This window comes from Falco cherrug, chromosome 13 (genome assembly GCF_023634085.1).
Source record: "Falco cherrug isolate bFalChe1 chromosome 13, bFalChe1.pri, whole genome shotgun sequence".
Classification (NCBI taxonomy): domain Eukaryota; kingdom Metazoa; phylum Chordata; class Aves; order Falconiformes; family Falconidae; genus Falco; species Falco cherrug.
In genome coordinates, this window is record NC_073709.1 from 16,136,425 (window position 1) to 16,151,972 (window position 15,548).

The window sequence follows — 15,548 nt, forward strand, 5'->3', positions numbered from 1 at the left end:
CTGTACTTTGCAAAAACTGGAAAAGTTACAAAATCCTGATAGACCTAAGGAAGCTAATGTAGTTTCACAAACTGGGAGTCATTTTGGGAGTCACTGGGAGTTGTATACAACATCATGTATATTGATAGGATTCTATAAACCTTCCTGGTTTCTTGTGAGGTAACTGTATTCCTGTAATGGCCACTTGCTTGCTGAGATTTCACATCACACTAAGCTTTGAGATGGCAGCGCTGAATTTTTCTTGTTTCATTTAATGTGGAAAATGTTGTGCTTATGCCTTCTTTTCCTTTGTAAAAGCAGACTTTCATACATTTACGTCAACCCCAAGTGCCAGTTATCTTACTGCAAAAACAATGGTTTGTGCTATTTTCAAAGCTGATGAAAGAAAAAAAAGGCAGAAACACTAACAGCTTCAACAAACAAAATTCTTAAGCTGATGGCAGAGCAGATAGATGAGTTGTTCCCTTCAGTCTGGAGGTCAGCACAACAGCAGCTAAACAGGATGTTGGTTTAAATAGTCATTATCACTTGCAGAAAAAAAGGAAAAAAAATATCTGTTGCTATACATTGCTGGTACCTGGTGCGTCCTTCCTCTGGCGTAAGAGAAATCCTTGCCTACAGTCTCACCTTCTAGAGAGAGCAAAACACTTGCAGAAGAAGGAAGGAAAGCAAGCCACGTAACTATGGAGATCAAGATGATTACTTTGGGGGTTTGATTTGTTTCTCAGGTTGTGCAGCCTCTTAATCAGGGTGTCCAGGACACCTTTGACATTGACTTGAAGCAGATGTGTCAGTGCTGTACAAAGTAGTCTCTGGAGAAGAGCAGTTTATACTGTAACACTGCTGTACCAGCAGCTTTTAGTGAAAAAATGATCTGCTCACATTCAGGAGCAGGGAGGAGGGAGGAATGGGGAAACAACAGCAACATCCCACAGTGACTGTTTGCGACGTCCAGGCAGGAGGAATGGCAGGAGACAACTTTCAGCACTAAAGGCTAAGAAGAAAATGTTAATAAAAAAGCTAAACATTCTCTGAGCTTCTGTGGCAATTTTACACCCAGCTGCATTTGCAGCAGGGAAACTGCCATAAAAAATAAATAATCCCCTTCCTTCCAAACATTGGCAATCCAGACTTGCTCTAAGGAAGAGCGCTTTGAGGGAATGGAGCTATTAAAGGCAGGAAGCCTGGCTAGGGTGTCAAAATCTACATCCTGATTGCAAGGAAGATCTGACTGGAACAGAGCCAGTAAGAAACCTTCCTTCTGAAGCCCAGTGTGAACTCAGTGTGGCAACAGGGTGCATTCATTGCACTGACCACTTCTTTTTTGTTTTCAAATAAAAATTGTGTTTCAGACAAGGATGTGAAAATAGGTTTTGTGTCCAGGCTGCTTTTGGTAGGAAATGCATGTCAGGAGTGTCTCCTAATTCTCTTCACTCTTTGTCATGTGGATTAAACTCTTTCATGCTTTTTCTTCCTCAGGAAAGGAAAACATTTCATCTTTTCTTCTCACATCTTCAATGCTTTTACTCTTTCTATATCTAGACATATTTATTTATCACTTCTTTCAGTTCCTTATCGCATATGTTCATACATCAAGCAGTTGATCAAGTCGGACCGTTCTGGATGGTGTCAGACAGCAAGAGGCGACTGGAGTTCTGACAGCAGCAGCATCTTTCTGGTTTGATGGCCTGATTGTCTCGGAGGTCGAACTTCTCACCACGTGGAAATCAGTGATGTCGGGTTACATCTGAAATACGGGCTTATACACAAACTCATCAGTCCTAAAATGCTGTATTTGGAATATGTCCTTATCTAAGGGTCTCTGCCGGATGGCAGTGCTGTGGTCCTACAGAGAAAAATTTACTTCAGGAAGAATCTCTAATCAGTACGTGAGGACGAATGGAGCCTCTCTTGCTCCTCATACATCTTTCTTCCTTGAAATTGCTGTTACGTAAAATGTGGTACAATGCAAAGCTAGAAATACGGTGTCTGTAAGAATGGGAACTTGCGTGCACATCAAGGGAAGGGAAAGATCGCATGGAATAGCGCCACCTGGTGACACCTTTCATGGTAACTGCTACTTGGTGGGCTCCAGAACGAGCCCGAGTTTTTCTGCTCCGTTACCAAAATATCTCAGACCCGTTAAATGCGGACACTGATTTCTACACGCTGTTATCAGAACATGGTAACTTCCATTAGCAGCTCCACAAATTGCTTTCCTCTCTGCTCCTTAGGGACAGTGGAGCGTTGTGACAATGTCAACCAAATGGTGGTTCCTGTGCAGAATTTCTCACAGCTTTCTTCTCTGACGTATCCCATCCCATTATCCTTCTGGATAATGCCTGGTTTTCCAACTTCTTTTTTCTTGGTATGAAGACACCTGGTCAGGTGTAGAATATATAAGCTAGAGTGAAAATAAGTAGGACATGCTGCTTATTTATGCCGTGGGGTGTTAAGATGTTGATTTGGCAGTTCCATTACTTTCTCATCGTCTAATATATATATTATTATTGCAGCCTATAAATTCAGGTGCCCTGTCCTCTGTCATTTGAAGTTGAACTTTATTAGCTGAGCTGTCAGCATGCTTATTTCCTAATACACTTGACAGATTTCATAATCACTATGTAGTGTTCAAAGATTTTTGGTCAGTTGTCAGCCTGCAAGAATTAACATGGCAGACTATTACGAGCAGGCTGTTGCAGTTTCTGCATCTTCAGCAGTAATACAGTACAGACAAAAGTGTAGATGTTACCTTTTCCAGAATTCAGAGACCTTTCTGTGGTCAGTTAATTTGGGAAATGATCAACTTTGGAGCTTTCTGTATGACAAAAGGCAAAACTAGAAAGAGTTCAGCCTGTATCTTAAATAAGCGCATCCTATAAGTGGGTGCAGTTTTTTTCTCAGATAGCTGATATTCTTTCAATAGCAGCAGCAAGTGAAAGAGGTGTAGGACTGAAACTCAAATGCACCAAAAGAGCTGCGTGTTGGGAGCCCAGGACTGGATTACAGTGCTGATTCTATTAATGAATGGTAGTCACCTATAGTTTATTCAAGGAGCTGTATACAGTTCATTTCCACTGCCTGCTCAAGCCAGCCGTATTTTTCTTGACTGAGTGAAGTAACCAGAATAATACTTGTATTTGTGTCAGTTAATGCAGGTTGATTAGGTATCAAGATTGTAAATTAATCTGTGGAGAGCCTCAGTGATCCTTGCAAACTACAGCTACTGCAGAGATGTGTCTTTTGCTGTTGTGAATGACTTCTGCAGACTCGAGGTGGGTTAGGGAATTTTCCTGGGGCAGTCTGCTCTTTAGATCTTGACTAGGGCTTTGGAAAACTGGATGCATTCTCATTTGCTGAGACTGTGTCCCAGACAGTTTTCAGAGCCACCCGTTTCTCAGGGCAAGGCTTTGTCAGTTTGGTAGATGTCAGATGCTGTCCACGTAGAATATGCGATGATGTTCAAAGCTGACGTGTATGTGTTGCACTGTTAAATCTTTGTATGCCATATTAAAATGTGTATTGCTAGCATGGAAAATAACGTGACTGAGTGTTGCAACACTAAGGCACCAGGGGCCTGTGTTACAAGTGGGAGTGGGCAGAAGGTATTGAACAAGTCACCTTGTACATGTTACCTATCAATTTGTAAAATATTTGCATAGCAGGATGCTGGTGCAGTTCAATAATACTGGCCTCTTTCTATCCAGGCTCTTTTGAAATATAATGTTAATAACTGATTCACATTTCAAATGTCAGGTAATGTGATTAAATATGGGGATATTTCTGATATATCCAGAAGATGGAGATATCTGAAAATCATCATTGTAATCACTTGATACATCAGTTCCCTCCACTGACATGCACCCTTTGTGCTCTCAGTGTTCATGTCTTATCCTGTAAATTTCATATTAAGAAGTCTTAATTCTCAGAAAAGTCGAGAGAGGAATGATTCAAACTATATTTCGTTTCTATGAATCAAAGGCTCATTTGCATTTGGAGGGGATTTGCAATGAGCCTGTTCTTAATCCGTTATGCTGCTATCAAAGCAGCATGGAGCTCTCGGTAACTTTGCTCCCAAAATATTGTATACTTTACATATCAGGTACATCCATAGAACATGTTCAACTACTTGCCCCAATAATCTTTACTCAATTCATTATCTTTGCTGTTATTCTGACTGTTGGGTTTTTCTTCTTGCTGCTCTCTGTTATCTTTTTTTTTTTTTAACTAATTAAGGAGAATAATTGGTCTTTTGGGTCTGTAGTATTTAGCTGTTCTGACAGGAGAAGAATACGGTACAACAAGAGAGAAGGTTTTTGCTGATAATATCCACTATAGATAGTGCTTAGACTGGAAGACATCACAGATTCCCTGTGGAGCTGCATGTGTGCCCTGTGCAGTGCTTACTGCTGCACGCTGATGTTCTTATGGTCCCTTTCCATACTGGTTCTTAAAAATGCAATAACAAAGCACATTAAATGTTGCCTTTCCTATACAATGTCCATACAGCATCGGGCACTGTCCAAGGACGTACATATATATGAGTTAGAACATCCTGATCCATCCTTAGGCAGAAATTCCTCATCCTGCTCGCTGAGTCTCAAACCTGCTCTCCTTCACGGTGGGATTTTTTGGCATTCCCTGTGCTAAGTATTGCTTGGTAGATGCACTTTAAAATTATTTTGCAAGACCTAAGCATTTCATAAATGAAAGAAATTACTTTGAGAGCCTTTGACATTGTAAAGCAAGTAATACTGACAGTTTATGTGGCTTTTCTGTCTTCCCTTTACACCCCAGAAAAACTGACCAGCTGTAGCACATGCAGTCAGGTAAGCATAGGAGCAAGCCTGTTCTCAAGACCAGATGTATCTGCTGTCATTGCTGCAGCCACTCAGGTCCATGTAGCGCCACAGCGCAAACTTGGGACATCTCGGGGGGGTGGGGGGGGGGTGGGGCGGGTGCTGGGCACACTTGCTCTGTGTCGTGCGCCCACAGTCCCCTTGGCCATTGGGGGTACATGGGGCTCAGTGTGCCAACAGACAGCCTGAGCTTGGTGCTGCCCAACACAGTGTGGCTGACCCACAAGCAGAAATGTGGATGCAAATGTTCAGGTCAGAGCGCAGTGTGCTCCTCTCTCGTGTGAATATAGAGGCTAGTAGAGTTTCCAGGAATTTCATTCCCTTGTCACCTCTGTAAAACTTTCTACAGAAAAGCTGGTATATACAGAGTATGGTGGTGATGGTCTGGTGTTCATTTTTCATGCTTGTTAGGAGCTAGATGGGGACCCAGGCAAAATGAGTTAGATTTATGAGTTACTTGCAGGCTGGATTTCTCATCCCACCATTGACAGCCATCTGTGCTGGGTAGGAGCTGCAACCCTGTCACCAGACAATTATGTTGCTCATCATTATGTGGGGGGTTTATCCTCCTTTCTGCCTTTCCCTGTCTCTTAATGTCAGTGTCAACCTTGTCTCCTCTCTTCCCAGGTGTGCCAATGCTGTTTGTTATCCTCTGGGGAATTGTCAAGTACCTTTATGAAGATGAGGGGTTGGTTTAGTTCTGATTTTTCTAGCGATTTCGTTTGTGCTGTATGTGTGCGCCAGCAGGTCATTGTTTGCTTTGCGTTCGGTGTGGTTTGCTTTGGCAATGTGCTGAAACTTCACGTAATTGCTTCTGTTTTGTTTGAAGGTCTTGCATAACATTTCAGAAAGGAGCATATGTTTCTTTCTGATCAGAATTTTCTGCATGTCTGAATGAATCTATCATTTTGCAGGTCAAGGAAAGGTATGTTTTGTTTTTCTGTAGTTACAGTATCAACAGTAGAAGTCAACATACCCAACCAAGACCACTCCTGATACTATGCCTTTGGCAGTAGCCTTTACAGTTATGCTTCAGAGGAAGGCAAAAACCTCCCACAGGATTCTGCCTGCGATTTGTAGTGACTAGCTTATGCCTAGCAGCGGAGACGTGACTGCCTGTTCTTGTTTAAGTTTCCATTATTTAGATCTTCTTAAAACAAAGGCAAGTTCTCTGCCTGCTTACGTTAGTCTTGCTGGTCAACTGTACCACGCACAAGACTGGCAAAACTCAAAATACTTTTCATCCACTTTTACAATAGTGGCTGTTCTGAAAAATTGCCTTTATATATGCTTAATGTACCAAATAGCGTTGTAGTTTGTTGTGGGGTTTTGTTTGTTTTTGTTCTTTTAAGCAAAAGGGAGCAAAGTGGCTTCCTCTTCTCAGTGACAGTGACTGCCTGGAAATTCGGGTAACTTTCTTTGTGATGAAATAAATAACTTTATTCTATTTCCTTTTTACTCTAAGTGTACTATTTATGGGGTCTTCCTCTTACTTGGTTTCCAAACAACCCAGCCAGCACTTTTGTAGAGGGTCCTTTCCTCTTCCCCACCCAGACACAATCCTTGCTGGAGAGATGCTGCAATGTGAAAATTCAGTGTAGTCAGAGCCACCTCCAGATTTTTTTCCTGATGTTCATGAGTATTAAGAAATGTCTTTTTTTAAAGTGTCTTTCATAATACTGAACCAGTTCAGTCAAAGATGCCTTTTCTGGCTTAAGCAATGCTAGGATTTTCTGACTTTCCTTTTCAAGGTTGACTTGATAATATTCTGTAGCAAGATTGGGGCCATACTGATGTATTGCAAGTTTTGTTGAAATTATCAGACTAGGTATAGAGAACACGCAGCCTCTGAACAGGCGATGTTCCATGGGCATATCTTCCCATTGATGCAGAAAATGTATTCAAAGTGCTCATGCTGAGCCTCCTACATTACGCAGTGCTCAGAGCTGATTTATATTTTCTATTAAGGAAAACTGTCACTCACTGCCTTCAGCGGACCTTAAAAAGGGGTAATTTTGCACCTTATTGAATTTTCTAAATCTTGTATAAATATTTGTAAAATACAGCCCATAAATAACCACGTGCAGCAGCTTCTCTGAAAGGCAAGATTTCTGTGCCTTGGGCGGGCATTTGCTGGAGCAGCCAGGGATATCTTTCATGCTGTTTGTCATAGCACTGTCACCATGGATGTGCAGTGGGCTGTAAATTTAATTTGTGACTTAACTACTTCCCTGACTATGAGGAATAATGGGAAGTAAATGTGGTCAGGACTGGAAATTTGTGGGAGTCCTGTGAACGCTACGTAGCTTTTTGGATAAAACACTGAAGCCTGCAAGACATACTTGCAGGCTGGCTCCTTTCCTTACACATGCAAGTGTGGCTTACAAAGGAGCTGCTGTTTTAAAAAGTGGGCTACTGAAAAAGACTTTGTCTGGATTAAAAATAAAATTAAAGGTAAGCTGTGCTTCTTAGTTATTAGACTGTGCCTAAAGAGCTGATACTTAGACATCTTTGTTTCTATCCGCAATTAATTATGGGAGCAAGATAGCAAGCCTACAGTCCTTTTAAAAAAAAAAAAATGGAGTCATACAGCTGTACATCTTTAAGGTAAAAATTCAGTGTTTTCATTTTTAGAAAAAGAATACCAGATCGGTAAGCAAAGGCAGAAACTTCCCAGTACATTTGTTTCACTGGGCCAGTTCTCCGTTTGTGGCTCTGAGGCTGTTAGTTAGGCCAAGCATCTTCTGAGTGGCGCTGAGCAAACTGCAGGGACAGACCCTAAACACACTAGAGGGTGATGTATTTATCAGTGTGGCAATCCCAGAAAGCACAAATGGACAAGAAATCAGGCACAGATCTATCAATTTTATTTTCTGGACACTTTAATGGCTGTGACAATTTGAGCTGTAATGACATTTTTATTGCACATATTTGTATAAATTTAAAAGTAGTTAAACTGCTCTGTGCCACAGGAAGTAAATTAATACACACAGAAATGTAGCTGAGTTAATGTAAAGAATCATTTTTCAGCCTCCATCATTATCAGGAAATTCTAAAATTGCCTCTGCTTCCACTGCAGCTAGTCAGAAAATTAGAACTGCACTTCTAGCCATGCCTATTATCCTGCCGGTCTTGAGGAGTTCAAATAAAATTAATTGTAAAGGCTCCATGAAGCTGGCTGCCAGTCACACGTACCAATTAAGAAGTTCTTCTGTTACTCAGGTTCCAGCTCAGGTACACTGACTGCACACAGTACACACACTTTTTTCTCCAGTATCTAAAATACAATTGAACTGTAGGTTGCGGAGTTGCTGGTTGCAATAATATGCTTGTTATATGCATTAAACTGAAATTGCAAGGAAAAATGAAATCCTGAGACCTTCTTGGGCTTGCAGTATCTGCAAAGGAATATAGAATTGCCACCTCCAAGCTGTTCCACTTTCCTCTCTAGTATGTGAGGGCACGTGGGTGTGTTGTTGTAGCGTGGATCCCTACCACGTGCTGCACGGTTTGCTAGTTTCTCTCAAGTTGACTGTCCCATTACAAGGTTGGGGAGGGTTTGCTTTCTGCCAGCATCGCCCATGCTGAAGTTTCATAGACCTGTTAAGAAAACTTAAGGAAAATTGAGCATATATATGTTTGGGCGGATGAGATTTGGAGATGGAGAAACGTGTTTTGTGAAGGAACCTGTTTTCTGCAGTGCTGTTTCATAGTTTATGTTTCACAGCCTGTGTAGCTCAGAAACCTGCTTGCTTTACTGACTGTTGCTTTTGAGTAATGCTTAGCAATATGGCAGGAGGCTAACAAAAGTTATTTCATAGAAATATTAAGAATGCTGTCACTGCAGCGGCAAGTGAAGTGGCATGTAAACACTGCCCTAACACATGGGCACTGTGCACTCACACAGCCCATCACAGTCAGGGGTGGCTGGCTGGGGCCGGAGTGCGACCTAAAAGAACTAGATGTACAAGCGCCCGAGAGTAAAGTTCACTTCAAACCAGTGACCCCAAACCGTGGCTTTCAGGCATCATTTTTCATGTGATTTTTCTCGAATGTTGCTCAAGGACATAGGAATTTAAAAAGCTAAAATGAGACTTATGGGGAGAATTAAGTATTATATTGCCTGCAGCATGTTACTTGGCAAAGGACTAGCTGGCCAACAAAAGTTGGGAACTATTGCTCCCATCTTTGATTTTACTTGCTTATAACCTTTAAAACTCCCTTTGGGCCTGAAACCTGTACATATATACTGAAGAAACTGGAGTTTGCTGCCTTAATTGCTATCTCCTGGTTGAAATTAGTAGGTCCTTTTTGAAAATAAGGACAAATAAAATAGATGACTGATCTAAATACTGATGCAAGGAAAGTGATGGTAGGTAATGGGATAAGGAACTAACAAACAGTTAAATAATAAGATAACCTGACAGTGAAGGCCGAAGAGTAATAAAAAATAATGCAGAAAGAGAAGGATAGGAATCATGAAGGCGAGGTATGACTCAAACAGATTCCCCCCCTTCTCCTTTCAGCCACATGACAAATTTGACCTTGGTTTTAATGGAGAAAATATTCATAATTAAGTGATGATAATTCATAGCAATATGTGGGGGAGAGCTGGCCATTAGTGAGCAAGAAAAGCCAGCAAGTAGTATCCAGTTGGATTAATAGCTGCAATAGTACAAAGCATTCAGTGTTTCTAAGAAGCAACTGCATCTGTTTCTATGTCAGCATGATATGCTTTCCTGGTATCTAGTCCTCAGTAGTGTTTTCCATTTGCATTGTTGTGACAGAATGAAAAACAGGAGATTTTAGTAGTGGACTGAGAGTTTTTCTTCTGTCTCCTTCTTTTTGCCATCTTCCTAGCTGCTGGACCAGAAACTATAACATGAATTACTGGTTGATCATCAGGCTGCCCATTCTCATTGCCATTGGGGTGAGTATGGCACGTGTGCAGCGAGCTGGCAGGTTTCCATGAGAACGGGACATGACGCAGTACAAAGACCAGATGTGGGCATGGCTGTTGTGCCATGTCCAAAGGAATAACCTTTGAAGGGATTGACATTTTCACTCAGAAATGTGATTTTTATGAAACCGAATGGGTTTCTGTCACTGGAATTCCCAACTAGTGTTTTGCTTGTTTAATTTGCCCACATGCTGTCATGTTGTAGTGGCAGCACACGATAACAAAACAGCATGCCACAGCAATCCAATTTAACACCCCTGTGTGCAGAAACGTAGTACAGGGAGGTAATATTCCAGGTACTGAGCTACAGAAGAGCATCAAATTGCGTGGCATTCATTGTGGAGAAATGCTACATTCTGCAGCCACACAATACCATGTCAGTCATGCCTCCAGATGAGTCAGAAAGACAACTCACACCTTTACTGTGTTCCCTCCCCAGAGACGTAGGTGACTTCCTCTGCTTTCGGTGAACTGCCTGTGTTTTCCAAGTTGGCTGGTGCATTCACAAAGGATGTATTTAGAGCACAGTTCCTTAGCAAGGAGTTGAGATCCATGGCAAATTCTGCAGCTGCACAGCAGCAGCATGCACAGGGACCTACACGTGCATACACAGCCCAGCTTTTTTGAAGACTTATGCACATGTGTTTCTTGATGATGATATAAATCCTTCTTTCATTTCTCCAGGTAAATTTCCTGATCTTTATCAGAGTTATATGCATCATCATCTCCAAACTACAGGCTAATTTGATGTGCAAAACTGACATAAAATGCAGGTATGTCGTATGATCTGAGACTTTTCATGCTCATCAAAATGGAAGTAGACAAGGAGGTACTTGAGTGGATTGACAAAGGTGGTTGAAGATCACAAACCTCGAGTAATGCCCAGGTGTGGTGTCGTGCATTATTATGACTACTTGGACAGTCAGTCTCCAGAAAAGCAAAAGCCTCCTGGTTAAAGCCAGGGCAGGTGTACACCTGTGTTACAGATTAACAGAAGGGTTGATCTCTGAGTTCGTTACTTTACAGTTTTCCGTAATATTGGATGAATATTAATTAAGCATATATTTTTTAAATACTTGCAGCATATGCAAGTACTGGATGTGAAGGTCCTTGAATGTGTCCAGAGTTGGACAAAAGGTGGAAGGGCTGGAAGGCACATCCTATGAGGAGCAGCTAAGAAGGAGGCTGAGGGGTGACCTCTTCGCCCTCCACAGTTTCCTGGGGAGGGGAAGTGGAGAAAGAGGTCCTGATCTCTTCTCCCTGGAATCCAGTGATAAGATCAGAATAGGATAGGATCCAGTGACAGGATTCATGGGAATGGTTCAAAGCTGCACCAGGGTGGATTCAGACAGGACATTAGGAAGCATTTCTTTACTAAGAGGGTGGACAAACACTGGAACAGGCTTCCTAGAGAGGCTGTCAATGCCCCAAGCCTGTCAGTGCTTAAGAGGCATTTGGACAATGCTCTTAATAACATGCTTTAAGTTTTGGCCGGCCCTGAGTCAGTCAGGCAGTTGGACTACACAATCATTGTAGGTCCCTTCCAACTGAAACAGTCTATTCTATTCTAGTCTAGTCTAATTTGAAAAAAATAATATGAGTAATAGAAATAAAAAATTTTGCTTCAATGAAGATCAAGATAGGGTTCATTTAGAGTGCTGCTCCTTATTCTTCTTGCTAATTTTATCGAGACAAGCTTTCAATCTTGAATGCATAGGATGTTCCAAGAAAGATGTCAGGGTTATCAGAGAAATGTTCAATTTTTGTTTTGCAGGCTTCACCCTGTCTGTGTCTGTATTATTCCTGTTATTTAATCACCTTGCTAAGAATCATGGTCACATTCTTCATTTCTGCATCTTGGAGAATACTTTTGTATTGCAGTCTGAAAAATAAGTAGATCTAACAAGTTAGCTATTGAATTAACTAGTGTGGAGCTACATGCTGTGGTGGCTGGACTGCTCCTGGCAGTTGACTTAGTCTGAAGTTGGATATTTCAATGCTGCAGCCTTCTAAGCTAGACACAGCATGTATTTTGATGCATTCTCGTCAGAGTATAGTGTTGCTTTCTATGTTGCCTACCTTTTTTACCTCACGTGAGATTTTTGGAAATCCTAATGCGTGTTTAGAGCTTCAAACAGAGAAAAGGACTCATTTTAATAACCTGTAGGCTTTGCTTTCATGCCTACTGTTTTTTTTAATATATGTGACCTCTATTTGCCAGGGTAAAATTGTGATGGCTTGAAGCTATTTAAAAGCCTGACTGTAAATTTACCCTGTCAAGGGAGAAATCCCTTGCCCTCATGGCTTCTGCAAGCAACAGGAAGGTTTGATGCAGTTGAGCCATATCTGAGAGGTGCACGTTCATTCATTTCTTTGTGTTGTGTGTTAAAAAATCTGCTGTGTAAACAGCAAAACTTTATCAGAAAAGGATTTGCCTAGCAACAGAGTCTTTTTCACTGATGAAGTCTATGGTCTTGGTGGTCCATCTGGAGTTGGTGGTTATAGCCATAAGCTTTGGGGAGATTTTTTCCCCAGAAGAGTTCAGTGCACTGATATGTTTCTGATGATAACAAGACCAGTAACCAGAGATTCCTGTATCAGAATTCCCACCCCCCTCTCTCAGCCTTATTTTCTGCTCAAGGACACTAGAAAAGATTTTGGAAGGAGGGAAGATAGAACTGCTACGTCGAAATATGTTATTTTAAACAAGGACTAGTCTAGGTGCCCTATAAAGTCACTAGCTTAGGTACGCTTGTGTACGGAAAGGAAAAAAGAGTGGTTTGCTCTCAGGCCAGCCTTCCCTTCACCTCTCTCCTGTTGCCCATTCATTTGACAAAGAGAGAGCTAACTGTTCAGTATGGCAGCAAATCCCTTTTCTCTACAGAAAATCTCGAATTGTGGAGAAACTTCTCCCCTTGCTCAGGGAAAGGATTTTCTTTAGGGAGGTCTTAATTACCCAGGAAGCCTTTTCGTTGGACTTTGCATGGCTTCCTGTTCAAGGCAGAGCTCTCCAAATGTCCCATCCAGAACAACCAGCATTCACTAAATAAGCTAGGGGACTGCTGTACACCTACACAACTCCGGTCTCTTTACCCAGGCGGTGTCTGCAGCATCAGCTTCAGGCAGGTGGTGGTGGAGCAGAGCCTTCATCACAAGACTTGCTGATAAGCTGCTCATTTAAACAAGCCTCCTATCCCCTAATGCAGTGGTCTGCCTACATCCACTAGAGGTCTGCATTTATGTTTACCTGTATGTATAACTTTTTTTATTTATTTAATTTCAATAGTTGCTTTGATTCACCATTCCTCGGTCCTTGTGTATCAAGGACATTGGCAGGCCAGTGGATGGGCTGACAGGAGCCTTGCATTTGTTGTGTAACAATACAGGATGGGCACTGGTGGGGGAGAAAGCAACTTTAGAGAAGACCCAGGGATGTTGAGGACCACATGTCGAACATGATTCAGTAGTGTGCCCTTAGGACAGCGTAGGCTGACTGCATACTGGGCTGCACTAGCAAGAGCATAACCAGAAGGTCAAGGGAAGTGACCGATCCCCTCTATTCAGCACTTGTGAGACTGCCTCTGGTGTCCAGGCTGAGGCACCCCAGTAGAAGGAAGACACTGTGTCCTGTCCCTCCAGCCCCATGGGACTTGCATCAGTTTTGCACCAAGCTAGTTCAGGGCCTGGACCAGGTGACATAGGTGGAGGTGCTGAAAACTAGGTTTATTCAGTCTGGAGAACTGAAGACTAAGCAAGGATTTAATTGCAGTCTTCAGCTACCCAACGGTGGTTATACCGAGAGTGGAGCTGGAGTCTTGTCAAAGGTGCACAGTCAAAGGGCACAAGTGGCAGAGTTCATAAGTTATAGCAAGAGAAATTCTCATTACTTGTCAGAGGTGGAAAAAAAAAATGCAGAGTGAGAGTGCTCTGATGCTGGAAGAGGGGCCCAGAGGGGCTGTGGAGGAGCTTGGAGACATTCAAATCTTGGCTGGACACAGCCAAGTAACCTGCTGTGAACTGGAGTTGGACCAAAGACTTCCAGAGGTCCCTTCCAACCTGGATGATTACATGATTCAGAACAGCAGCCAACAGCCCTAGGGCACGCAAGACCTGCTAAGTACTGACAGCCCTGAAAATTGAGTGATTTTGTATCTGCTCAATTATCTCAAGACAAGGTTGTTGTGAGGCATTGATAGGTTCTGTGGCCCAGGATAGCCCTATAAACTCCTGTCTGAGGCTCAAGCATCTTTCGTTATCCTGCTGGGTGGCTAGCTTGTATGTCTATCAAGAGAGTTCAGGATGATTCTTGTGAATGTTTTCCTGTGGTTCTATCCCTGAGCATTGCTCTTGCACAGGTGAAACATGTTTTATTTCAGGTCAGTTTGTCTTTTTTCCTTTCCTAGCTGTGTCTTTGAACTTGCCGTTTATATCATGGAGACATCACTCACTTTAAGACAGTTTAACTGCTTTTACAAAGTCATCTGCAGTTACGGTTAGTTTTGATGTTTTGGAGATTTAACACACTACAGCAGTGAGAAGGAATGGCAAGTACTCCTTCCTTTGCCAAGATATTTTTTTAAAAATTCCGTTATTTTATATGTTTTGTGTGTGTGCATATATATATAATTATATAATTTTTTATGTATTTTAAAAATTACTGATAGATTATTTTTTTCAGGCCATCAGCAAGGTAGGTTTTGGTCATCTTTCCCGCTTACAGATGGGGAAAAAGGATACACACACAAGATGACATCCCAGGTACAAGAAAGCTCATGGCTTCCTCCCGAGTTTGGAAGATTTTCCAGGTGAAATACAGCCAGCAGCTGAAGAGAGTGTTTTGCTTTCAGCAGGAAACAGTCTGCAGTGGACTGGGAGGGGCAGTTAAAACATATGGATATCTGCTAAGTTTATTTTGAGGATCTTTTTTGTGGGGTTTTTTTTCTGTAACCTCTGAAGGAGGACCCTGCGACACAAAGTGGTGCAGTGACTTACCAAAGCTGCCATTTGTGACAGAAGCAGAATGCAGAAACAGTGACTCCCAGTGATCATTGGGATCAACAATGATCTACTCAGTGGCATTGCTTTTTTTCTTTCTTTGTGATCTTAGGCTGGCCAAGTCTACGTTGACTCTGATCCCGCTGCTGGGGACCCATGAGGTCATCTTTGCCTTTATTACTGATGAGCATGCCAGAGGGATGCTGCGCTTTGTGAAGCTTTTTACTGAACTCTCCTTTGCTTCTTTCCAGGTAGCACTTGCACTGTGCCCCTGTCCCTAAGAAGTTTTTAAACTTCTTGTTGGGGACCTGCTTTCTCTTGCATTCATTGCATGTTCCCTGTTCTTTATATTTCTTAATTTAGCGTGGATATTACAGCATTATGATTGTGGAAGGGAAAGTATAAGGACTAATTTTTAACAGCCTACTTAGATGTTAGTATCACATACTCTTATTTTCAAAGTCTTAAATTTACCACAATAAACCGGTATTCCTATCCATGTATCAATATCTACTTCCTCTGGGACACTTCAAGGCAATAATGAAATTAACTGTGATTTCCTGTAATTGTATTGTGGCACTGCTGAAAGCAAATTTTGTGGTTTCTCCAGTGTTTCTGATACTCCTTGGAAAATCTGGGCTGTGAGAGGTAGCTGTCTACAGCTGTAACTGCACGTGAGGAGGATGTAGGTTTACTGTGATTTTTGTAGCTGTTGCCCATTTCAAAAGAGTCTC

The 15,548-nt window shown here is 41.9% G+C and overlaps 1 protein-coding gene across 1 annotated transcript in view; it reads left to right on the top strand.

Annotated features, from left to right (window-relative positions):
- GLP1R (glucagon like peptide 1 receptor) overlaps positions 1 to 15,548 on the top strand; it is a 59,269-nt gene that overhangs the window by 35,710 nt on the left and 8,011 nt on the right. Inside the window, exons 7-10 of the mRNA XM_027801207.2 lie at positions 5,487 to 5,547; positions 9,720 to 9,789; positions 10,504 to 10,592; positions 14,927 to 15,065. Of these exons, the coding sequence (XP_027657008.2) occupies positions 5,487 to 5,547; positions 9,720 to 9,789; positions 10,504 to 10,592; positions 14,927 to 15,065 (359 nt within the window). The remainder of the gene's footprint in view (positions 1 to 5,486; positions 5,548 to 9,719; positions 9,790 to 10,503; positions 10,593 to 14,926; positions 15,066 to 15,548) is intronic.